This window comes from Vombatus ursinus, unplaced genomic scaffold (assembly GCF_900497805.2).
Source record: "Vombatus ursinus unplaced genomic scaffold, bare-nosed wombat genome assembly UNPS02013931.1, whole genome shotgun sequence".
NCBI lineage: Eukaryota > Metazoa > Chordata > Mammalia > Diprotodontia > Vombatidae > Vombatus > Vombatus ursinus.
In genome coordinates, this window is record NW_020953709.1 from 1225571 (window position 1) to 1250249 (window position 24679).

The following is a 24679-nucleotide window of genomic DNA, read 5'->3' on the forward strand; positions in this document are numbered from 1 at the left end:
AGAGAGAGAGAGAGAGAGAGGAGACAGAGAGATTGAGAGAGAGACAGAGAGAAGATGGGGATGGGGTGGAGACAGACAGACAGACAGAGAAAGAAATGGGGAGAGGAAGAGGAAGAGGGTCCTGTCTCCCCTAGCAGGGACACCTCTGCCATTCCTTTCCTCTTCTTCCCCTGAAGTCCCAGACCCAGGGCTCTGCGCCCCATGGGCAGGCCCTCACGCGCTGGCTGGCCGGCTGACTGACCGCAGGTTGTACGTCCGAAGGTTCCGCTGCCTCCTTTTGGTGGCCCTCAGTTTGACGAAGGTCCGTCCAGTGGGGTCGAAGACGCACAGGACGGTGATGCAGACGCTCAGTATGACGACCCAATTGCACACAACCATTCCTGTGGGCGCGGGGGGGGGGGGGGGGGGGGGGCGCGGGGGGGGGGGGGGGGGGGGGGGGGGGGGGGGGGGAGGAAGGCAGTCAGGGCTTGTCTGGGGGCCTCACTCCCTCTCTCCCTCTCCGGGGGGTAATGAAAGTCCCTCCCGACCATTCCTGACTCCATGGACGTTCAATAACAAGAATGAGAATGGAAGTATCTATAGTGTTTTACAGAGCCTACCCGGCACTTTCTCAAAGCTTCCCTATCATGGTGGTAGCGTAAGAATGACTGTCCCATTTGACAGTTGAAGAGACTGAGGGTCCTGATCCCAGAAGACCCCCGAAGCAGACCCGTACTTCCCTCCTCTTGTGAGAGAGGTGGGGGATGGCAGGCAGGGAATGAGACATACACGTTCAGTGTGGTGGGTCTGGACCCACTGCCTTTTGTTACGAGAGAACGCAGTGAGAAATGAGAGTGGGATTTTTTTAAAAAACCTTGAGGCTCAGAGAGAGTGACTTGCCCAAGGTCAGTGAACATCAGAGCTGAGTCTCCTGACCCCAAGCAAGGCCTCTCCTAGAGTCCCAAAGGCCATGGGTACAAGGTCTACACGGCCGCCTATTAATGCTCGTTGGCTGACCGACTCTTTGCTGGGACCCCCTACCACCTGTGAGACTTTACCTCTGAGCCTCGGTTTCCCCCTTCAGTTTCTGAGGTCCCCTAGAGCTCAAAGTCACGGACCCTATGATGCTAGTCGTCTCCGTCCCTTTCGTCCCACTTAACAGTACTTTATTTTTTTTCCAATGACACATAAAGATAGTTTTCAACATTCGCTTTTATAAGATTGAGTTCCACATTGCCCCTCCCTAGAAGGCAGGCAGTCTCCTGCAGGCTATCCACATACACCTGGATTAAACCTATCAAGTCTGTCCCCTTCCCTGGGCTGGGGCGTTCGGGCGTGGCGCCAAGGGCCAGACGTACCGAGGGTGACGTTCTTGGCAGTGACGTCATTGCAGGAGGTGTAGTAGTGGGTTAGCCAGACGATGCCCACGATGGCGTAGATGAACTCAATGAGCAGGATGGCTACAGGGAGAGCAGAGCCGGTATGAAAGCATCTGTGGCGGGTGCTGCCCCAGGCAGACAGACAGACAGACAGACAGAAGCAGGGGGCCTTACCCAGGCGGACGTAGAGCACGTACTGCATGGACTCACGGGGCTCCGTGTAGAGGATGCCGCCCCGCATGCTCAGCCATATAATGGCCATCTCGGCGATCATGCAGCTCAGAAGGATGCCCAGGTAGCCGCGGCCGTGGTCCACCAGGTTGAGGGAGCAGGCTTCGTTGGGGTTGTACGCCAGGCCAAAGAGCACCACTGAGAGGATCACAAACCTGCCGGGCATCGGCCGGGTGGTCAGCAGCTGCCCAAGGCACATGGGGCCCGGGTGGGCAGGGGCTCAGGGGAGGAGGAAGGCGGCCATCGGGCCGGCTGCAGGAGATGACTCCTTTGAGTACCGCTGACCACTCCCTGACCACGGGGCGGGGTTGCCCTTTCAGGGCAGGGATGAAGGTTTCTGGGGTAAAGTTGGCAGGCTGGGTCGTGGAAGGGCTCGTGCCAGGGAGGCAGCGGCCACAGCCCAGCCGGGGGTCCTGGGCCACTCTGGGAGTGTCGCCCAGCCCTGCCTTAAAGTCCAGGAAACCCCAGAATCTTCTCATTTTAGAACTATTCAAGGACAGATGGGGAGGATGGGCGGCGTGACATCCTGATTATCCCGGAAGGGTAGCCGGGGGGCTCACCCTCAGCTCCTGAGCGCTCCTGTGCTGCTCGGCCCTGGGCACCCCACCTTCCCTGTGCACGCCCCCACACTCACCAGGTCGTATGGAGGAGGAAGAGGAAGATGGCTGGCAGGACAAGGTCATCGCTGCCCACAGACCAGCGCCGGCGGAACACCACGATCCCGGGCATGGCGAGCGGGTCTGAGGAGGCTCAGCAGGCGTGACGCTCACCTCCTGCAAACAAGCAGAGGACCATCCCCATGCATCGGCCAGCGCCACGTGCCGCTGCTCTTCACAGGCTGAGGGCAGGCCTCGGGAGCCGGGGCAGCCACTGGCCAGAATGGGATGGGTGCAGCACAGGGGAAGAGGGCCAGGGAAGGGCCCCCGGTCAGAATGATGCCCTGCACGGGGTGGAGGGTGCTCCTCCAAGGACCCCCACCCACACCGACCCTGACAGGAGCCATGAAGTAGAGACTGACAGCAAGGGCAGAGAGCTCCATTGCTGGCTACACCAATGACTTGCTGCGCATCCTTGGAAAAGTAGCTGCCCCTCTCTGATCTCAGGTTTCCCACCAATAAGACAGCACTTTCGCTACGGTATCACAGAATCACAGGCTGTGAGGGCTGGGTGGGCCCTCCGGCATCTCTAGTCCAACCCTAAGTGAGACAAGCGATGGCCCGGGCTGCGCTGGGCTAGGGCGTCCGAGGAGGGTGGGTCACTACTATCTGCCCCAGCTCAAAGGTGTTTCTGGGGCGGGCGTTTAGACAGCCGACAGGGCCATCCCAACCTCTCCAGTGGCACCCACTCCCCCAAACCTCTCCCAATTAGGTCCATGACAAGCAGCAGGACAAGGGAAGAGGTGAGGAATGACGGTGTCCAGCTCAGATCCTGGGCAGAGATCGCTGCCCCTGAGCAGGAGGGGGAAGCCACAGTGGGACGGAGCCTGGGCTGGGTGGGGAAGCGTGTGTGCTCCAGACAAGAGCCCCCCCTGAGAAGGACTCTGCTACCAAGTGAGCCGCACGGGGCAGCCGGAGGCTCCCACAGCATCTTGTCCAGGGGCGTGGGTCCGCCCTCACAGGGGAGCATGTGTCTGTCCACAGAGACTGGCACCCCACGGGAGGGAAGCTGCAAACCCCTCCTTTAGCCATTACGGGCCCCTGGGCAGGCAGCTGCCCAGCATCTCTGGCCAAGCAATATCCTCTCTCCCCAGTACAGCTGCCTCAGCTAGTCAACTGGGGCTGTCCTGAGTGAGCGGGCAGGCGGCGAGGCGGGGTCCTCCCTCCTCCTCCTTCTCTCCACACCCTCCCCCAGGAAGTGACATCATCCCACACTCCCGAGGAATGTGGATTCTGGGAGGAGAGGAGAAGGAAAGAGAGTGAGCGAGCTGGTGTGCTGGTGGGGAAAACGGAGGGGCCCTGACCCCCTGCTGGAGATGCCCCTCCTTTTGAAGGAGGGCTCAGCTCTCCTGGCCTGAGAGCCTGGGGGCTGTGCAGTTCTTCATCCCTTGTGGCACCTGCCCACCCCACCCCCCCAGCAGGGCGAGCTGTGTGCTCATGGGGGGAGGGGGCTGTCCGTGCCCGGGAAGATGCTCCGGCGGCGACAATCCAATGGAGTCTAGGCAGCGGTAACGGGGAATTCTGCACCCTGCCGGGCCGGCCCAGAGCCCAGCCTCCCTGTACGGATCCCCCTTCCCCAGAGCCAGGGCCTGAGCCAGCCAGCATCCCCCTCTTCCGGTCCTGCACCCAGCCGGCCCTGGACGCACACACACTGACCCGCGGACAGCCCTCTCAGCCCCAGACCTTCCTCTCACCAGCCTGCCAAGCTAACCCCAAAGGGGGAACTTCTGACTTCACATACACACACAGAGACACTGGAACTCTCTTGGTGATAACCTCTTTTCCCTAGGGGGCCCTCCCAAAAGGCTCACTATGATCTTGGGGGGAATAGATGAAGCCCTGGATGCATGGAGGACAGCTAGCAGCCGGTACCTGCATCTTCCGCCAGTCCCCAAAGTCCCAGGGTCCAAGGAGGAGGAGAGCGGACTGGGGAGCCCTGCTAGTCCAGCTGAAGGGAGAGGGTGCTGCCGCCAACCCGCGGCCCAAGCCCTGGCTTCTGCCGCCCCCTCCTCCCACAGTACAGGCCCTGCTCAGAGGGCCCAGAGAGGCAGGCATGTATCACAAGGGATCCCCAGATGCCACTTTGTGGGACGGACCCAAGGAGCCAGCAGAGCTCAGGAGCAGGTTGGGGCTGGCGTCAGGAGACCTGGGTTCGAGTCCTGGGGCCGCTCCTGTTTAGCGTTGCAAGCCTGGGTCAGTTTCCTCCTCAGCAAAGCGAGAGGGCTGGTCCTAAACTCCACGGTCTCTTTTCCCAGGATTGCTGGGCACTTATCAGACTTAGCAAGCCTGGGAAATGGATGCTGGGTAGAATGGAAGTCCCATACAGCACGATTTGTCTGAAATCCCACCGTTAGTGATTCATTCCTTTGAATTCAACGCTGCCCTCTCCACGTACACTCCTAAGAGCTCATCTTCCCTTCCCCTGCCCTCAATCCGTCCCATTAGATGCCAGACCACTCCCTCTCCTCTCTCCCTGCAGAGCCCTCCTGGGCTGTTGGCCCAGCTGAGCTCGCGCCGGACACTAGGGCCCAAGTGGGAAAATGTCTCTGCGTTTCCTGGCAGGCACCTGGGATCACGTCAAAGTGAGCCATGACTGAAGAGGATGGCATCCCACCCCCTAAGCTCCTGGCACTGCCATCCATCCATCCTGCTGCACCAGTCAGTTTGCCCAGCAAACATCCCTGGCTCCTAAAAAATCCTGGGCTTAGAGAGCCAGCAGGCTCCAAACCCAGAGCTAACAGACCCTTGCCTGCCAGCGTATGGGGGGCTGTTGGGAGGGAAGGCCGGCCCTCTGCTCTCCCTGGGGACCCATAAATCTCAGAGCCACTATTGGTGAAGACTTTCTGCTGGAGACCCCAGGACCTCACAGTCCTGGCATTGTCTGTGCCACGGTGGGAGCTGGGAGAGATGGGGAGGTGGAGGAGCAACGGTAAGGTCTGGGATCTGCCCAAAGCAGCTCCTCTCTCCCCGGGTGTGTGGGCAAGCCGTGCCTCCACTGGGTGCTGGGCCAGGAGGGGAAGGGCAGCCCCCCAGCTGGGTTTGTTTCGGTAGCACACACCGGCTTACCCAGCAGGTTCCTACGAGAAGCAGGCCTGGCTTCTAATCCCAGCTCCATCTCTTCCTACACGTTGGCGAAGTCACTCAGCCTCTAGAGGCCTCAGTTTCCTCATCTGTAAAATGAAAGCCTCGATCATGGCTAAGGTTGAAGCCCCCCAGGGCTGCACCCCGACCACCCACCCCTGGGCCAGAAGAGGACGTGGCTGCTCCTGGGTCATCATCTGAGGGGGCTCTCTCCCACCGATGCCTGAAATTCCCCCTTTCGTGATCCATTCCTTTGGGGGCCTTCTCCCTTCAGGGCGGTTTTTTTTAATGTACACACTTCAGGGAGGGACAATACATCAAACCCTTAAAGCCTGGGCTGTGACCAGATGCTCTTCCTTCCTAACAAGAGGAAAAAGGGTAAAACTGAGTTCATGAGAAGATGTGTGAAAGACAGCCTGGCTGGGGGATCCGGCTACGGCTGGGAGACCCACTAACAGTCGCTGACCCCGTGGGGCACAGGGTGCCTCTGAGGGGCTAACAGGCCCACACCCACCCTGGGAATTCCCAGGCGGTGGGAGAAGAGGGGACGGGGAAGTAGAGGCAGAGACTGGCTCCTTTCTAGTTCTGCAAGAACTGACATCCCCTGCCGCCAGCACCACTCCTCTCCTCCGGAAGGATTTATTCTGGACTGACTACACTCCCTGGGGCTGGGGGCTGGGGAGTCCTAAGATCTCAGACCTAGAATGGAAAGGCATTTTAGAAACCACTGAGTCCAAACCTCTCACTTTACAGATGAGGAAACTGAGGCCCACAGAGAGGGTATGACTCCTCCAGAGCATTCAAGTGTTAGAGGTGGGATCTGAACCCAATCTCTCTGGCTGCCCACTGGGCAGAAGGTCTGTATCTCATCACAGAGAGAAGTGGGAGAGAGACGCCATGTGAATTAAGGGAGTTCTAGGGAGCTTCACTGAGACGCTGAGCCTGCAAAGGAGGCACGGAGGAGGAGAGCGGCCCAGGAATGAGGCCTCACGTGTGACGAGGCACGGGACAAAAGGAAGCTCGGAGGCCTGGACTTTCAAGTGTGTGAGGAGAGTCCGGAAAGGCCGGAGAGGGCTGACTTATTGTAAAGGGCTCCACACCAAGCAGAGACATGTGAATCTGACCCTGGAGGCAGCGGGGAAGGAGCTGGCAGAGCGTGGTGAACCAGGGGTGGCGTGGTCAGACCCGTCCTTGAGGAACAGCGCCCGCCACTGTGCACCGGACGGATGGAGAAGGTTACTGGATAGGCCAGGTGAGGGGTGCCCGAGGCCTCAACCCCGGCTGTTACTAGTGGGGACAGAATGTGAGCCTCTGCCGAACAATGCTGACTGATGCTGGTAGAGCCAGAGAGGAAGAGGGCTGGGGCCACATACCGGGGACAGCAGATCTCCTTGTTGCTAGGGCAGACCCCAAACAGGACCCCAAGGCGCTGATGCTGAGACAGCTCCCTGGCTGGGCGCCATCTTTCCTGCTTCCAAGGCCCTCCCTGGGCCTTGTGTCTGTGGGTCTGGGAGCAGCATCCCTCCCAAGCAGAGACTTCTGGATTTGGGGGCTGGGCTAATTCAAAATCGAGGGGGGCGTTCTTCCTTTCTAGGTCACCTTCCAGGACGACACAGCACACGGAATCACCAGATGTGAAGTCAGCTCCAGGGAGTTGGGAATCTAGGTCAGAGTGAACTCAGGGCCCCCAAAAGAGGCAGTGATGGGAGGCGGGGAGACTCCCCCCGCTTCCCTCTGCCCACCTCTGATCTTGAAGCTGGTAAGTGGAGTCAAAAACGCGCCTCCCTGCTTGCACTCATCTGCCTGGCCTGGCTGAGGCTGCCAGGGCTGGGGGGGCTGGGATTACACCTAAACGAAGTTCTTTCTTTTTGCCTTTCAAAACCTAGAAGGAAAAAGAGGGAGCAGAGACAGCAAGCCTCCTCCAGACAACTTCCTACGGGAGTGGGGAGGGGGAGGGGGCCAGGACTGCCGGTCATCAGATTTAGAGCCAGAAGGGACCTCAGAGGTCAGTGAGCCCAACTCCCCAGCCCTTTCCCTCCCCATTTTACACACGAAGAAACCGAGAGCGAGAGAAGATGAGTGATTCACCCAAGGTACCATAACTGCTAAGTATGTGAGGAAGGATTCAACTCAGGTCTTCCCAAGTCCAAGCACAGTGCTTCTGGTCACAGACACAGCAGCAGGGAATTCAGAGAGGATCTAAGTCAACCCCTGCATTCTACACTTGAAGAAACTGAGGCACAGAGAGGGAAAGGGGCCTCAAGGTCATCCAGGAACCGGTGACAGCCCGGTCGTCCAGTCCCTACTTGAGTGTCCTTTTCCTCACAGCAGCCTCCTCTGGCTCCATCGAAGAGCTCCTGGGCCACCCTATCTCCTCCAAGTCTTCCCCCGGCCCAATAACACAGTCACTCGCCCCTCAGCTGGATTGTTTCCGAGCTCCCCGGGAGAGTCACCCTGGGGAGACTTCTGGTGAGTCTGTCTTGTTTACACGAGTGAAGGGAGACGCATAAGCTCTCTCTCCTAAGTCTTCACAATCCGAGGGAGCCCCAACACTGTCGCTAAGGCAGGAAAGACCGACGAGTTTCTCCTGCAGCTGCCCAAGACGCCAGAGGCCTCCGCTCCACACCCTGCCTTGCTTTGACCAATGATCACTTAATCGCCAAACCCAGTGGTCTTCTCTTGGGCCTCATCCTCACCTGGGCTGCTCTCTTCCTAATCCTCTCTCCTCTCTGGCTGCTCCTTCTCAGTCTCCTTTGGGGGCTCCCCATCCCTGCCCACCCCAAGACTGTGGGTGCTCCCCAAGGCTGTCTTGGCCTGCTCTCTCTCTCCACTCTCTTTCGATGACCATCAGCTCCCATCTCCATGCAGATGGCTCCCAGGTCTATATATCCAACCCCAGTCCCTCCCCCGACCTTTGGGCCTGCTTCTCCAACAGCCTCCTGGACATTTCCAACTGGCTGTCTGTCCCCCAGGCACCTTCAACATGACCAAAGCAGAACTCATTATCCTTCCCCCAACTCATCTTTCTTCCAAACTTCCCCTTTTCTTTTGAAGGCGCCACCATCCTCTTGGTCACGCAGGCTCTTCACCTGGTTCTTAACCGTCTCCCTCATCCCACACATCCAATCAGGTGCCAAATCTCACTGGCTCTACCTCCACAACAGCTCTGGTGGCCAACCATCTCTCTCCTCGCCCAACCACCACTTTCGCCGAGGCCCTCATTGCTCTTTACCCAGACTTCTACGTTGACTTTCTACCTGGTCCTCCCACCTTGTCTTTTCCCACTCCAGTCTCTTGTGCCTGGGATACAAGACATCTTCACCTCCCCCTCATGGAATCCCTCCTTTCTTTCAAGACTCATCTCAAGCACCAGCTTTTAAGGGAAGCCTTTGGATACCCTCAGCTCGCGGGCTCCTCCCTCTCAGACTACCATTTGTGTTTACTTGTATTCATCCTCATCACAGTTATTCTGCTTACATAGATTAGATACATGTACTTGTACCGTATATATTCCCCATTAAAATGGAAGCTCTTCCAGAACAGGGATTCTTTTATTCATTGTCTCTATATCCCCAGGGCTCAGCACAGTGGCTGGCACAAGGCCTTACCCAGAGGAGGTACATACTTAAAAATGACGTCAATAAAGTCTGACCAGAGGGCCCTTTCAACTCTCTGAATGGAGGTGGCCATGCTATCCCACAGTCTGACCTGGAGGCATCCATCACAGGGAACAGAGCGGGCCCATCATCAAGTGGGCATCCTTTGATGGAACATGGCTACTCTTTCAAGATAGTGGGTGGTGCCATCATCCTGGGAACTCATCCTCTTGGCAGACAGGATTCCCTAAAGCTACAGGAGAGCCTGTGATGCCCAGTGGATAGAGAAAACCAGCCCTGAAGGCAGGAAGACCTGGGTTCAAGTTCTACCTGGCACAGACTGGCTATGTCACTCTGATCAAGTCACTCAACCACTCAATGCTACGGGCAGCTATGCTGCAAAGAAGATGGACTTGCCCTGGGAGGAATCTTGCTCTGCCAGTGAATCAGGGCACTCTCTCAAAAGCTCTAGGAAGGGAATGGTTGAGGGGGAAGGGCTATAAAGGCTCCTCCTAGCAAGAGGAAGGGCCAGAGTCACTTGGCTACTTTCTTATTCACAAAAGTAAAGGAAGATAGTGAAGGACCGCTGAATGAAAACACAACCTCTTCCTGTTCTGGACAGGGGGGAATCAGCATCTTTATCTCTTCCATCTGCAAAGGCCTTTCCACTTTCCACGGGGCCTTTGTGCACATCATTTCATCCTTGTCTCACAACATTTTGAAATCAGTAAAATAGGTGCTGCTCCCATTTTACAGATGAGGAAATTCTGGCACAGAGGAGTTCGGAAACTCGGCCAAGGTCACATAACAAGTCAGAGTTAAAGCTGAGATAGGAGCCCAGGCCAGCTGCCTCGCTAGCCACTGGGCGTTCCATTTGCCCCACTGTCTCCTGGAGTATTATCATTATTACGATTTTTAATCCAGCTGAAATCCTAGACTCCCACTAAAATGTCCCAGGAGCCACTGAGGCGGTGGCATTAAACAGCCCCAAGGGGCTTGTTTTCCTTCCTTTCTCCTTCTTCTCTCTCGCTCCACCCTATCTGATGTGCCTTGAAGCCTGCTGGGGTGAGCCAGCCTGGCCCAGCAGTGAAGCCAGGGTTTGAAAGATACCGGCCGCAAGAAGGAGAGGGAGGTGAGAAAGAGAGAGCACGCGTGGGTTTGGGGCCGGGTGTGTTCAACCCAAGCTAGAGGCCTGAAAGCTGTTGATTTTCACACATCAGATGGGTTGGAACAGAAAGCAGAGCTGATCTTGCCCAGGGCTGGGTCCAGATTTCAGCACAAGGGGGCCTTTTTACAGAGTTTCTCTAACTCACCATGCCTCTAACATCAGGTGGTGGAGTCCAGTAGGGCTGTCTGGGAGACATAGGTCTACCATGGAGAGCTCCAAGCCGGCCAGAATTGGTGCCTCCTTTCTCTTGGGTGGGGCCCTGGGAGAGGGGACCCTTCCCCTATCCCCCCAGGATAAAGCCTGGGATCTTGGGTAGCCACCCCCCAAACAGGGCAATTTCAGGGCTGGGTAGAAGGTGAATGGGGGAGCAAAGAGGGAGCAGAAAGACTCCTATCCTGTTTGGGGCAACACCTCTGACTGTGCAAGGCCTTACCAGAAGCCCCTCAGTGGGACAGTCAGGGGCCAGGTGGCTGGCTCCAGCTTCTCCCACCCGAGGCTCCACTCCTCTTCCTCACCACAGTTCCATCTCATCCCCGGCTTCTTGTTCTCACGCTAATTATTTTACATTTGTCTACACTGAACTGAATTTGCCATCTGCTGCTGGCCCAGTCAGCGACACCAGCCAACTCGGTTGGAATCTGGTGCTTTTGTTTCCTGGGATTTGTTCGGGAAATGAGGAACATATTGTAGAGAAATGAGAAGGGTCTAAAGAGGTCCTTTGGTCCCTCCCCTGGAGACACCTCTCTCCTCTTCTGACCTCCCCCTCATCTCCTGGCTTATATTCTAGGCTTGTGGCCCAGTTGGTTTCAAAAGATTCAAGTGTCTCCCATGAGGGGCTGTTCTGGTTCTGGAAGCCGACACTGACTTGTTTTCCATCAAGAAACATGTTCTTCTCCCTTTTGGCCTGTTTCTCCCGCTCTGAACCATACTAATTCCCTCTCCTCTCCAGCTAGTCGCTATGTGGATACATACTAACTAGATGGTTGCCCTATTCAGCAGCTCCTCTGCCCAATTTTAAATCCTTTCCTTTGAGGCCGACTGGTTTCACAGAATCTTTGAGCTGATCAGGGCATCCTGCACTTAACCAGTCCACTTCCTGGTCACCAGGCAGACGTAGAATTACATAAGCCCCAGAGATAAGGACTCAGATTTAAAAGCGCTTTGGGGAAGGAGGCTCCCTAATCTCCCTTGGTAACCATAAGGAAAGGGTTGTCTTTTGCAAAACCTGATCTACTGTGGTGAACCGAATTGCGCTTTGGGGAGTCCAGTCCTTTCTGGGGTGACTGAACATCTACAAGCATTTCTTCTGTCTTTGTTCTTCCCTCAGAAGGGGGGAGAGGAAGTTGATAATATGAATGAGGCACCCCAAATCCCACATTCAATGAGGCTTCTTGACTGGGTTAGAGTGAACCTCAGACTGGAAGAATAAACACATGAACTCCTTCCAAAGATGCAGAGTAGGGTTGGGAGAGAAGATAACGATTTTGTTCTGGGACCATCAAGGAAAGAGCACCAAGGAGCTTCCAGTCCAAAGAGGATCATGGACCAGGCCATCCCAGGGTAGCTGCCTTACCATGCTCATTATGTCTAAATCTGTCTAGTTTCTTTTCCTCTATGAAAAAGTTCTACAGGATGGACCCCTGGTCTGAAGCATGTGAGAGAGGGAAATTGGCCAGGGAGCGAGGGACAAGAACACTTGTCCCTTGAGATGTGAAGCTGATGCCCCGAGAGTGAAGCTGGGCCTGCGATGGTTGGGGCTGGGACCGTTCTCTGCCTCCAAGGAGCAGAGCCAGCTCAGCCATCCAGAAAGGCACAAGACATTGGGCACATCAGACTCCGAAGGTCTAGGAGGTCTGGTAACTCCAGAAAGTTCTGAGATCAGAGAAGATTAGAAGGTCTGAATGTGCCGGGCATTTCAGAAGACTCTCCCTTATCTCTCATCTAAACCCTTCATGCTGCCAACAGACCGAGACCACTTCCTCCTGCCACGAATGAAGACGGCAGGCACCTGACCCTCACGTCTTCTGTGCTCTCTGCTCATGCTCCAAGCTAAGCAACAACGTCCTTCGGCCTTCCCCTTCATCTTCATCTTTAACTCTTCTTTAGCTCTCACCTCCAACCTCTTTCCCTGGCCCTGGGTTTAGACACAGCAAGTCTTTTGATCAATCTTGGGCAGGATGTCTTTCCACACCCACCATCCCAGCAGTGCAGGCCCTGGACCAGAACCATGCAGAGAAGGTCTCTAAGAGATCCGGCCAGCCCTTCTGTAAAACCTGTAGCGATAAGGAGACAACCAACTGTCAGACCTCTTCCAGACCGACCTTCCCTGGGTCCTTGCAGCTCGAGATGAGCCCCTCAGCCAACCCGGCCTCATCCTCCTTCCTTTCTTTCTCAGATCTAAGACACTTTGGTCTGGTGAACCTTCACCTAAACCAGGCATCCTCCTCTTGCCGCACGCTCTGCTTTGGGTTCCTACTCCCCTGCCACCCATGGTGGGGAGTTATCAGTCCTCTCCTGCAAGAAACAGATCTGCGAATGATTCCTCCCAGATGGCTCAGCTGGTCTTTCTCCACACTGCTATGGAGCCAGTGGGTTCCTGGCCCCATATCCAAATCTCTCCCCTGAGAGCAGCACATGGTAGCGGACTGTCACCTGCCAGCTCCCTGCGGGGGATGTGAAGTGGGCATACCTGGCCCCATCTTCCTTCCCTCCCCCCAGCCCCGGCTCCTAGGCTTTACCACCATTCGTCGGTCTGTCTGAAGGGCGGCTGAATCCTGCTTCTGAATTCATTGCACGAGCAAGATCCACGTGCAGCTGTGCCAAAAGTTTCACAAACACGCACACACGGTGGAGGGGGTGCAACAAACCTCCAAGAACACGCCTTGCCGGCCCAGAGCACATGCTGGAGGCTCAGCTGATCCGATTTCACTTCAACCCATTCCCCGGGGCCACACGGAAGCCGGGATCGAGTGTCAGAGTAACAGGAGCCCCTTCTACGGGGAGGATGTTTGCAGAGTCACACACATGTGAGGGAAAGGACAAACACGTCATGTCCCTGCAGCTGTAAGGAGCCTTCAGGCACAGAACCCTGAGAGCAACTCCGGGTGTCTGCTGGGCAGAGGGTCTCCCCAGAGACCAGACAGGGTCCACAAACACCGCCTGGCGCTCTCGTGGACTCTCCCAGGACCAGCCGTGCACTGGCAGATAATCAGGAGCTGAGAAGTTTGGCTCCCAGGGTTAATTCTGATTCCAGCAGATTTATTAAGGAAAAAAAAAATCCATAGAGTTGTTTCTCTATGTCTATTTTGAAAATCATTGGTTTCTTCTCATGTCCCTGGGATCCAGAGAGGTCTTCAAAAGGCCCAGGAGTCACTCAGGCTCCTGCACCACGGATGTGCTATGACGGCCACTCGCTGCTGAGGTCCTCAGCTTGAGAGCTGTGATTGGGTCCTCTAGAGGACACCAGCACCTCTCAGGCTGGACAACCCAGTGTCTACAAACTTGGATTTGCAAACTGGGGGGGCCTTGTCCCGGTGCGGCACCTCCGTTGGCACAGCCCTGTCTTCTTCTGCCCTTTGACAAAGTCACCGGAGCTGCAGCCAGCAGTGGAGACAGTCAAAACAAGGCCCGTGTTGACTAGACAGCCCAGGCCCTCAGGGGTTTACATTCTCACTGCCTTTCCCTCTGTCCAAATAGGAAGAGCAGAGATTTCCTCCCACGTTCCTTCCAATGGAGAGATTCCGGGATCCAGGGAACGGGGCCATTGGTTCATCCCACTGAGTTCTCGGCCCCCCCAAGGACAAACACTATCTCCCTTCAGTTCAGTCAGCTATGGTGCCTTTATACAAAGAGCACTTGAGACACGCTAACTGATTTCCTAGGAACCATCATGAGGCCTTTTGCGAGGCAGACAAACTGAGGCTTGGAGAGATCAGACTTGCTTGGGGCCACATGGCTGATTCGCTGCTGTGCCCGAGAAAGCCAGCAGATAGTCTTTGCTTCCAGCCCCATCTGTGCCCAGAGGCCCTGGACAGTAAGGCTCTGCCCTCTGACAAAGCCCCCAGAGCAGCAGCCGGCAGTGGGGACAGCCAGAGCAAGGCCCTTGCTGACCGGAAGGAGCCTGGGGGGCCCCCAGGACATCTTTCCAGCCCAAAGTGGGCAGAGGATTCCATTTGGCACAGAAACTACCTGAAGCTTTGCAGGAGCGTGACAGGTCACACCAGGAGCTCACACCAGCCTCCCTGGGGCTTGCACTCTGCACACCATTAACCACCACAGATGGCAATGAAGAAAAACTGTCCCTTTTACGGCAGTGGAGAGGCCTAGAGAGAGCTCCGAGGGCTCTCAGCAAACCACAGGTAATGAGCCTTTTAATGCACACGCTGCCAGAGTGGAGAGAAGTCCAGGGCTGAGCCTGATGACTGCTAATGTGCTGCCTCATCTGGGGAGCCAGGACAGTGCTTGAGTACAGAAGAGCACACCCCCCACCCCACCAGGGCCCCTCAGCCGGTCCTAGCCTGCATGGGAGACTCAGGAACAAGGACTGGAAAATCACAAGAGGTGCTGCGGCTGGGGTCTGCCTGCATCACCAAGCATCCTAGCTAACTTCTGCAGGAATACTAGAAATAATTCTCGGTGATTCATTGCTGCAGGCAGTGACCAAGATCATGGGCTCTGAGGCCTCCTGGAGCCCCCTCCCCCACCCCCCAATCTGGGAGCACCCCAGCTGTCAGCACAGCACAAAATTGGGAACAAGGCACGAAGATGCAAAAAGGCAAGTTTCAGCCCAGGTAACAAACAACTTTCTAACTAAAGAGGAGTGGGCTGCGTGGGGGGTTCCATCACTGCAGGTCCAATTGGCAGGAATGCTGTGGGAGGGATACCTGTTCGAGTGTGGGTTGGAGGAGAGGACCTCTGAGGTGCCTTCTGACTGCGAGTCTGCATGTGGCCAGAAATAAAGACCCAGGCCTCCCCTGCTGCCTACTCTAGGGAGGGTCATCCCCGGGGGTGGGGAGCTAGGCCCCTGGTCTATCAGGATGTGTCTCAGTCCCTGCTTGCCAGCTGAGGTCACACAGATTTAGAGGATGACAGGCACAGTTGTCCTGGCTCACTCAGCTCAGACGTGCTCTCAGCCATAACAGGAACGCCTGGCATGGTGGAAGGAGCCCTGCAAGTGGAGCGGGAGGACGTAGGCACAACCCTGGCTCTGCCTCTGATAGCACCGAGGTGGACGTGGCCAAGCTGCTCCTCCCCTAGGGCCTTAGTTCTCTCCTCTCCACAATGGCGGGGGGGGTTGTGCATGGGTGACCCCCAGTTTCTACCTTGGCTTTATTTTGCCAATACCACACAGTCCTGCCCCAAGAGGTCGGCCAAAGCATGTCAGAATCCCCCGTCACCCTCCCAGAAGGACACAATGCATTCGATGCTCAGACTTCCTTGACCCCATCTCTGATCTATGGTCCTCATCATAACCATGTGAGACGCACTATCCCTGGGACCCAAAAAGCATGAAATGTCACTGCCAAAGGGGGCCTGAGGGGACACCTGTCCCAAACCCTCATTTTACAGAGGAGGAAATGAAGGTCAAAGGAAATGACCCACCCAAGATCACACAGGCCGGCACTACAGCTCACCTTCCTCCCCTCAGGCCATGCACAGCACCTGCTCTGGGGCATTCCCAAATCCCCTTAACCTCTGGGCCCAGGTGCCCAAGGAGGAAGGTCTGGTCTAGAGGGGGCCTTGTCCCTGCCTAGACATCCTTGCAAAGTACTCACATAAGCACTGTCAAAGGCAATCTTCCCAAGTACTTCCTCTCTAGGGAAACTGAGGCCCCGAAAAGTTAAGTGATTCACCCAGGGTCATAAAGCAGTCACGCTGGGCTCCAGACGGCCCCAGGATCCTTCTGACATCTCATGCTGCCTCCCTGGAGTGACCGTAATTTGCCCTCTGCCAACCTCCCAGGGATATTATGAGAACAAATAAGATAAAACACAGGCTTCTCAGAAGAAAGACACACACTATAAAAGTCACCATAATGTCATTACTTCCCTTTATGCTGTGCCAGGGCCTTGGGGCAGGCTGGGCCTGTGTGTGCTCTCTGGTGGGTGGGGGCAGGGCTGGGGGAGGGGGGGCTGCAGAAGCCCGGGTGTGACCCAGGGGCTCAGCTCTCAGCAGAGGGCTGCTGGGGCAGCAGAGGCCACAGTCCAGAGCCTGTTTAAGAGTCACCACCCACTGCAGTCTGGGCCTTCCGGCCCTGGCCACTGTCGCTGTGTATGACACAGCTCCCCCCCCCCCACCTCTCTGGGGCCCTGGGCAAAGCACACCCCCTTGCTGCCTTCAGCTTCCGCTCTGGGAAGCGAGGGCATTGGGGTGCCCAGGCTTCCCTGCTGAGCTCCTTAGAGAGAAGAGGGCAAAGGCGTCTCAGGAGGTATGAATTAACATGCTTGCTGCCCAGGAGGGAAGAGGGCTGTCATCCCCAGCCAGGAGGAGGCTGCCAGCTAGTTTTCACAAGCCTTGGGGGTGGGAAGCTGGAGACTCCGTAGTTCCCCATCCCTGCTGGACAACAGCCTGGCCTGGTCCTCCAGGCTGCTTCCCTTGCCTTGGTGAGTGAGTTACTAAGCCCCAGGGTCAAATGGCTCTCCCCCCACCCCCACTCCAGCTGAGAGGCCATGGGGATCAATGTGTGAAGGGTCTGTCTGCTGCTGCGAGAGCAGGGTTTCTCAAGAGCAAGAGACAGTGGTCCTTTCTTTACAGCTGGGCCCTGTCAGGACTCGGTGGTCTGGTCTCTCCTCCCCCCACCAGCCTGGAACGGTCGGGGTCAAGGGGACGGCAGAGCCACGAGCAGAACACTGCATTCAGCTTTGCTAAAGAGAAGAGTTCCCCTAGCCAGGGAGGGAAGAGCTCGGAAAAACAGTCGGAATAGGTCCTCTGCTCCCACCTCTCAGCTCATGCTGGGGAAAGGATCCATTCCCCTGCCCCCCACTTCCGCAGAGAGGGAAGGGCAGATCTTAATCCTCCCTGGCTACAGAATGTCTGAGAGGGCTGTGAGCAACACGGTGACATCTCATTCACCCTCCCGGCATGCCTGAGCGGTGCAGGGCACAGGGACACTAAGGCCATTCAGCCGGGCAATGCTATGGGTGATGGCCCACACTCTCAGGAAGACTCTGATGATTGCAGGCATTCCTCCTTGCATGGTGATCTCCCCTGAAAAGAAGAGGGGACCTCTCCTGCAGAGGGAGGACGGTGGAAAGGGAGGCCCCCAGGCCCCAGCGAAAGAGCCAACGACCTCTCTGCTAATGACGTCCAATCGCCCTGCAGCAGGGCCCTACCTTTACTTGTGTCTGTCCACCCTGCTGAAGCCGCCGCTCACGGGCAGACAGATACTAGGAAGACGTCTGCGGCCACACGAGCTCGTACTGTCTGCCAGCTGCCTGATCCTGGCACAGGGAGAGGGGACAACAGGCTGGGCAGCACATGCAGCAGGCCGGGAGGCCTGAGGCCCCAGAAAGTGATTCAAGAGCCACTAACTGGTGTCCTCTCCAAGAGGATTCGGCTGCTGCTTCAATGGAAGAAGCGTGTGTGTGTGTGTGTGTGTGTGTGTGTGTGTGTGTGTGTGCGTGTGTGTGTGTGCGCGCGCGTGTGTGTGTGTCCGTGCCCCAGCTGTTAACAAGGCCAGGCCTGACAGGCAGCCTAAATGTGCCTTTGTAACTCCCCCAGCCCTGGTGCCCCCCACTCTGCCCTGTGGGTGACAGCTCTCATGTCCCCCGAGGCTCCTCTGTCTTTAGGCCAAACATCCCCTGTGCCTCAGAGCCCTCAATTCTGGTGGCCCTCCTCTGGCCCCTCTCCCACCTATCCACATCCTTCTGAAAGGGCGGCCCCAACACTTCAGACGTGGTTGGAGAAGACAGGAGCCAAGAGGGCTGATCTCGGGCCTCTCTTGGCTGGAGGCTGGGCCTCTGTCCAGGCAGCCCGAGATGGCAACATCTCCCTGCTCCGTCTGTAGTTCACTAATCCCTCGCTTACCTGGAGATTGGTCCAGCAAGGCCCTTCCCATCCGGTATTTGTAAAATGGATTTTTTAAACCCAAGTCTAAGCCTTCCCACTGATCTCTACAGATTTTCCCTTTACTAGATTTGGCCCGACAGAAAGAAACAATTACAAAAGATAAAACAGATGATTTTAATTACATGGGATTTAAAAGCTTCTACATAAACAAAATTAATGCATCAAAGAATGAGAAAGAAAGCAACCGACTTGGGAAAATATTTGTATTGAATATTCCTGATAAGGGGTTGTATCCAAGCCATTTAGATAACAAGCAGAGATCTGTAAGACCAAAGGCCACTCCCCAAGAGAAGTGGTCAGAAGATATAGATGATTAATGACCATAGATTTGATTGATCAAAATCTCTAACAGGAGAAATGCAAACCAACACAACCCTGATGTACCTCACTCACAGTAAATTAACAAAGATGACAAAAAATGAGAATGATCAGTGCTAAAGGAAAGCAACTGGGAATTATGCAAATAAAGTGACTCTTCAACCCTGAGATTCCACTACTATCAAGGAGAAATCCTTGACCAAAGAAAGGCTCCATAAACACCAAAATCTTTACAGCAGCAAAGAACTGGAAACAAAAGAGATGCCCGTCAACTAGGGACTGACACACACAGTGTTCATTACCTGAAATAAAGAAATACGGCTCTGCTGTAAGAAATAATGACTATGATGGACACAGAGAAGTGTGGGAAGACTTCCACCAACTGAAGCAAAGTGAAATATGCAGAACCAAGAAAACAAAAGAGCCAACAACTAACTATGAGAATATACAATAGCGGAAAGTGAATGTTATGAAATCATCCAGAACCAACCTGAGTCCAAAGAAGAGACAGAAGAAGATACTTCCAAAGGTACCCCAAAGGGCCCAGGGAAGGGGGAAGACATGCAACGGGCAGGGAACATGGCATATAATAGCAATATTTTTCTATATATTGATCAATTTTGCTGAATTTTTTCTTCTCTTCCTCTTTTTCTTTTTGGAAAAAAAATTATTTGTATTAAGGAGGGTTGGAGAAATATGGGGGGAAATCTAGGCAATATAAAAACACAAGCTATCAACAAAATTGATTTTTAAAATAGATTCAGCCCAATCCTGACATTTTAGTACGTCATGATCTTTTTCGATTTTGACTCTGTCCTCCAGTGTATTAGTCATTCCCACAACTTGGTTATCTGCAAATTTCACGAGTGTACCATAGACACTTTTTGTCCAAGACACTCAACTGCCCCAAATTAGTACAGATCCCTGGGACACTCCCCTGGAGACCTCCAGCCAAGCCAACACTAAAACATTAACAACTGATTACTCTTTGATTATGGCTATTCAACCCAATCCAAACCATCTAACGATCTTCTCATCTACTCTACAACTTCTGATCTTCTGCGCAAGAAGCACACGAGAAACTTTACACAATGCTTTGCCAGAGCTTAGGAAAACTTGAGCTATGGTATTTCCCTCCCCTGTTCATTACTCAATCCAGTCAAAAAAGGAAACCACCTCAGCCTAGCACGGCCTGTTCTTGGACGCTATACTGCTTCTTCGTAGCCTCTGCTCCCTTTTTCCAGATGCTCACTAACCATTTCTTTAATGATCTGTTCTAGAATCTGCCCAGGCACTGAAAACTCACCAGCCCACAGTTCATAGACCCCGTCCTTTTCCCTTTGTCCCTCTCTGGCTCTTCCGTATCTCCTGTTCTCCAAGATCCCTCAATGGACAGAAATCACACCCAACAACTCCTTCAGTGCTTCCAGGTTGGATTTGTATCCTCAGAATTCTGGAATCAAAAGGCCTTGGGTTCAAATCCCAGCTCTTTTATTTGCTACATGGGTAGCTTTGGGGAAGGCTCTGTTTCCTCACCCGTAAAATGAGGGGGTTGAACTAATCTAAAGTCCCATTCAGCTCTAACTGTCACGATCCTATGAACCTAGTTAAGGTCAGATAAATGCTTCTGCTCCTTCATTTATAAGCAATTTATTCATAGTCCCACAGGGTTAGGAGACTTGAACTCATTAAAGGTGGACAAGATGCTCCTTATTGTAGTCGTTCTACTTGCATCCCAACTCTCCGTGACCCCATTTGGGGTTTTCTTGGGAAAGACACTGGAAGGGTTTTGCCATTTCCTTCTCCAGCTCATTTTACAGATGAGGAAACTGAGGCAGAGAGAGGTTAAGTGACTTGCCTAGGGTCACACAGCTAGTTAAGTGTCTGAGGCTAAATTTGAACTCAGGTCTTCCGGACTCCAGGGCCAGAGTTCTAACCACTGCACCACCTAGCCGCCCAGAGATGATCTTTCTGCCTCCTTTACCCCTTTTGTTCTGACCTTTGCAAAGGTCATTCTCCTCAGTGAGAAAATGGAACAAAGAAGGTACTGATCAGGTCTGTCTTCTCTCTGTCGTCAGGTATTGTCATCCCATCAGGCCCACAGGCTGCACGTGGCCCTTTCTGAGGCTCTGCTGTCACCCTGTGTAGCTCAGAAAAACAGACTAACCGTACACGCACACACATATACACATGCACATATACATGCATGCACACACACACACACACACACACCCCCAGGAACACCACCTTTGTTTTCCTTGGTTTCCCCGGAGCCTCCACTGGCTCATTCTGAGCTTTTCCTGGAGCCACGTTTTCAGGGTTGGCCCAAGCTGCTTCATGCTTCATGCTTCTTCTTGGGCCAGTTTCTGTCACGACCCCTGCTTTTCATTTTTAAAGTCTATGTTGGTTGGTAAGTTCCCTGTTCATCCAACTGGCCTCTTCAGAGAACTCCCATTTTTCTGCCTCACTGGAATTCTTTTCCCTTGTGTCTTCAGAATTTCACTCATGACAGTTTCCCATCCCTCCTGGGCACAAATTTCCCTTGGAGAACTTTAGTCCAGAGAATCCTGGCCAGCCCTCCCTTGAATCCCTTGAAATCTACTTTGCCAAGATCCAGCCAGACCCAGAATTCATCCCCCCATCACAACTCCAGGAGGGTGTGCTCACTTCCCCTTTCCACAAAGTTCCCATCATCTCACCCAGCAACCACTTCCTCCCTATTAGTGAGAATTTGATTCTGTAAAGGATTTCTCCTGGTGGGCTCCTCTGTCTTTGGAAAAATGAAAATATCACAACAGCAAGTCAAGAAGCTATTAGCAGTTGTGTCTTTGGCGGAGAGCACGCCAGCAGATGTCTGGAGAACCCTTCTTTACCGTATCCAGGGCCTTGGTGTCGGGTTTATGAGCTGTATCCTGAAAGGGGGGGGGGCCCTCAGCCTAAAGCAGTTTTCCGACTCATCCTACCCAGCGCCAGTGTGGGATCCCTAGGACCTCCTCTGGTCTGCTTCCCACCACGAGGCCACCGGCTTCGTTGGCACGTTGCTAGCTGCCTGCCAGTCCAAGCCCAAGGCTTTCCAGTTCACTCATGAGCATTCGAGGTATCACTGACACTGCCCCCTCATCCTGAAATACATTCCTGTCCCTGACCCCTTTCCTTCTGAGCCCCTTTCAGAGCTGGAGGCCTAAGGAAGCCTGCTTAGCCGTCCCAAGTCATCTCAGCGGGCCAGCCGGTGAGAATGAACTCCAAGGAGCTGATGCACACAGAAGGGACATCTGCTCTCCTTTCTTACCTGAAAAGAACCAGAGTGGTGCCCTCCTAGCAGGAGAGGTGGATGGCCCAGCCTTCTCCTAGAACTCTTCCTCCTCCCCCTCACACACCACCTGCGTCACTTGGCCTGGGCCAATCCTTCAGTCAGGTGTGAGGTGATGGAGCCAATGGCCTCCATGGCTGGGAAAAGCAAACAGGGCAATAACTGTCCTTTATGACTGTCCTAATCCCACCCTCTAGGGTAAGGCTCAGAGGCCACGGGAATGCCAGGGAGTCAGTGGAGGGCTGCAGGTGTGGGAGGCTCTCTGCTCCCAGCCATGGCTGGTTGATGGGGCCAGACTTCCACCAAGCAGATTTCTGCTAAGAGGGGGGCCAGAGAGAAGCATGGATTCCAGACGCGTGACTTATAAGCCTGCCGGGCCAACAGTCAGGGAAACAATTTTCTGGATCAACCCCAAAAGCTGTGGTTTCTCCATCCTGTGGGTGGAGCCCAATTTGGACCCTACACCAGGTAAGGGACTGGGAAGCTGGCCAGAAATCTGGGTTGAAACCACAGCTTAGGTCAGAATTCTTTGTGACGAGGTTTGCCTGAGTGAGACAAGAGCACAAAATGGGAAGGCACTGACAGTCTCCCCACCTTCCTTTGATCAGGTCCTGTACTATCTGGAAAGACACCCATGCCTCCAGTCCACCTCCTCTCTGCCAGTTGTCCGGGATGCCCAGCTCCTGGCAGGGCCCTCCACAACTGGACGCCTGGCTGTCTCCAGGTTTATCACACGCCACTGCCCTCTGCACGCTCTACGGTCCCACCTCCAGGCCTTTGCCCAGTCTGTCCCCCATGCCTGGAATGCACTCCTTCCTCACCTCCTCCTCTCAGAATGCCTAGCTCTCGGCAGCTCAGCTCAGGCACCACCCCTTCCCCGTTACCTCCAGCTCCTGGTGACCTATTAACTTCGTGTGTATTCACATATACTGATATGTGTAATGGGGTTTCTTGAGACTATAAGCTCTTTGAGAGCAAAGATGACTTCACTTTCACCTCTGTACCCCCAGGGTTTGGCCCACGGGAGACGCGGGAGTAACTGCCTGGCAACTGCTGGAGTCACAGTTCAAGGCTGGACCTTGAAGCCAGGCCATGGCAGGACAGCTCCCTCCTGCACTGCTGCAGGGCATGAAGGAGAAAGCCTAAGAGGAAATCGTGGTGGGGGAGCGGGGAAAGGAACAGTTAAGCCAAGAACTTTCCCCCTCCCCCTCCCCCTCCGGGCCTGGCCCCAGAGATCGCCCTGAGCAGGCAACGGGCTTCACTCCCTCCAGACCGGAACAGCACCACACACCTGGAGGACAGGTGGGGCCTCGCACTCAGGGCACTCCTCGGCACCCCTGGCCATGCTCCTTCCACCACAGGTGGGACCTGGCACCCAGGGTGGGGGCACACCTCCGCCAGCCTGTCCTCTGCTGTCCTTTCCACACAGCTGCTCCCCTAATTCTCCCAAACTTCCCGGATCTTACGGTTGTTCTTCTCAGCGGGCTCTGCCTTTTTCTGCATCCGCGGGGGGAAGGGCAAGTGGAAGCCCAGGGCCCTGCTCACGCCAGGGCCTCCCATGAGCATCAGTTCAGCCATGTGGGTGCTGGCTCCAGTGACAGAGAGCACAGCCCAGAGCCTGCCTCCAAGAGAGGCTGCCCCAGGCCTTGATTAAAAGCCCTTCTTTCCAGCTTGGTACTGTTCAATACGCATTTACTTTGCACCCATTCCACTGTGTGCCCGGCAAAGTCAGGACAGAACCAGAACTGTCTCTGCCTTTCAGCAGCACACATTCAATTGGGAAACAGAAAGTGTGTGCCGTGTAAATGCCAGGTAATCTGGAGGGAGGGACGGAACCAGCAATGGCCTCTTGCATAAGGTGGCCTTGAGCTGAGCCTTGAGGGGAACCACGGCTTGGCAGGGCCGAGGTGGGCAGGGAAAACATTCTAGGCACAGGGGACCACGTGTGCAAAGACTGGGGGATGGATGGCAGACTGAATCACTTACAGGAACCAAGCAGCAGGGAACTGAAGCGAAAGACTTTCAAGGATCTCCCAGGTGAGAGAGCATCAGTGGAACGGCTAGAAGCAAGGGGCTGGCCTCAGGTGATCCGGGCCTGAGGAAGGGTGAGAGGTGCCAGATCTGAACAAGCCTGGTGGCCATGGGAGCGGAGGGAAGGGCAGGAGCTACCAGCGCTCGTGCCCCCCTGGCGTGGCCTTCAACAACTCAGGCTCCGGGACAAAAAGAGGCTTCAGAATCCTTTTGGTAAAACCCTGGGTGCCACACGTCATCCAACTTTATACTACCCACCTACCCACCCAGGGAGGGGGCCATCTGTGTGATCTAAGCAGCTTAATAAACGTCTTCCCAACGTGCCCTCAGCTCCCAATCTGAGTGAAGACCGAACCGGAGACATTTCTTTTAAAAGAGGAGGCTACCTATGAATGTAGCCTGGAAAGAAAGCACACATTGCCTCATGGAGGCACCCGTCATGGCGCCAGCCTGTAGTCTTCACCACAGCCACACCCCGGCCTCGACAGGTGAAGGTGAGACAGTCAACCTGCTCTTGGGTATCAGGGTCCCAGCAGGGGGCCAAGCTGGAGCCTTCAGCGGTGCCAGGACAGGGCACCCGCAGCAAACATTCCAGGCAGGCCCAGAAGAGGAAGAGGGCACATTCCTGCCCAGGTTGGGCCGTCTGTTCCCGGAGAGGTGAGCTGAGAGGCAAGAGCTGCATGGTGACATCGAGCCAACAGAAAGTGCTGGAAGAATCTCAAAGGAGGCAGCAGACTTGGGGACAAAAGTGAGCCAAGGGAGAAACTGGGCAGATCCACAGGAGTGAGCGTGGAGCTGAAGCTCTCTGCCTCCTGGAGCGCCCCCTCCCCCTCCTTCCCTCCACGTGCCCACGGGCAGTGACA

At 55.0% G+C, this 24679-nt stretch overlaps 2 protein-coding genes across 2 annotated transcripts in view; one reads left to right on the forward strand and one right to left on the reverse strand.

Moving 5' to 3' along the window:
* Positions 1-6788, reverse strand: part of DAGLA (diacylglycerol lipase alpha) — a 34303-nt gene extending 27515 nt beyond the window's left edge. Inside the window, exons 1-6 of the mRNA XM_027858899.1 lie at positions 6700-6788; positions 5312-5415; positions 2224-2362; positions 1533-1744; positions 1338-1439; positions 242-380 (exon numbers count right to left, since the gene is read on the reverse strand). Coding sequence (XP_027714700.1) covers positions 242-380; positions 1338-1439; positions 1533-1744; positions 2224-2318 — 548 coding nt within the window. The 5' untranslated portion in view covers positions 2319-2362; positions 5312-5415; positions 6700-6788. The remainder of the gene's footprint in view (positions 1-241; positions 381-1337; positions 1440-1532; positions 1745-2223; positions 2363-5311; positions 5416-6699) is intronic.
* A 15244-nt stretch (positions 6789-22032) lies between these two features.
* On the forward strand, positions 22033-23653 carry LOC114040661 (pectinesterase inhibitor 10-like). The gene is made up of 2 exons (XM_027858775.1): positions 22033-22253; positions 22394-23653. Exons 1-2 carry the CDS (start codon positions 22127-22129, stop codon positions 22738-22740), a joined length of 474 nt encoding a protein of 157 aa, XP_027714576.1. The 5' UTR covers positions 22033-22126; the 3' UTR covers positions 22741-23653.
* The last annotated feature ends 1026 nt before the right edge of the window (positions 23654-24679 follow it).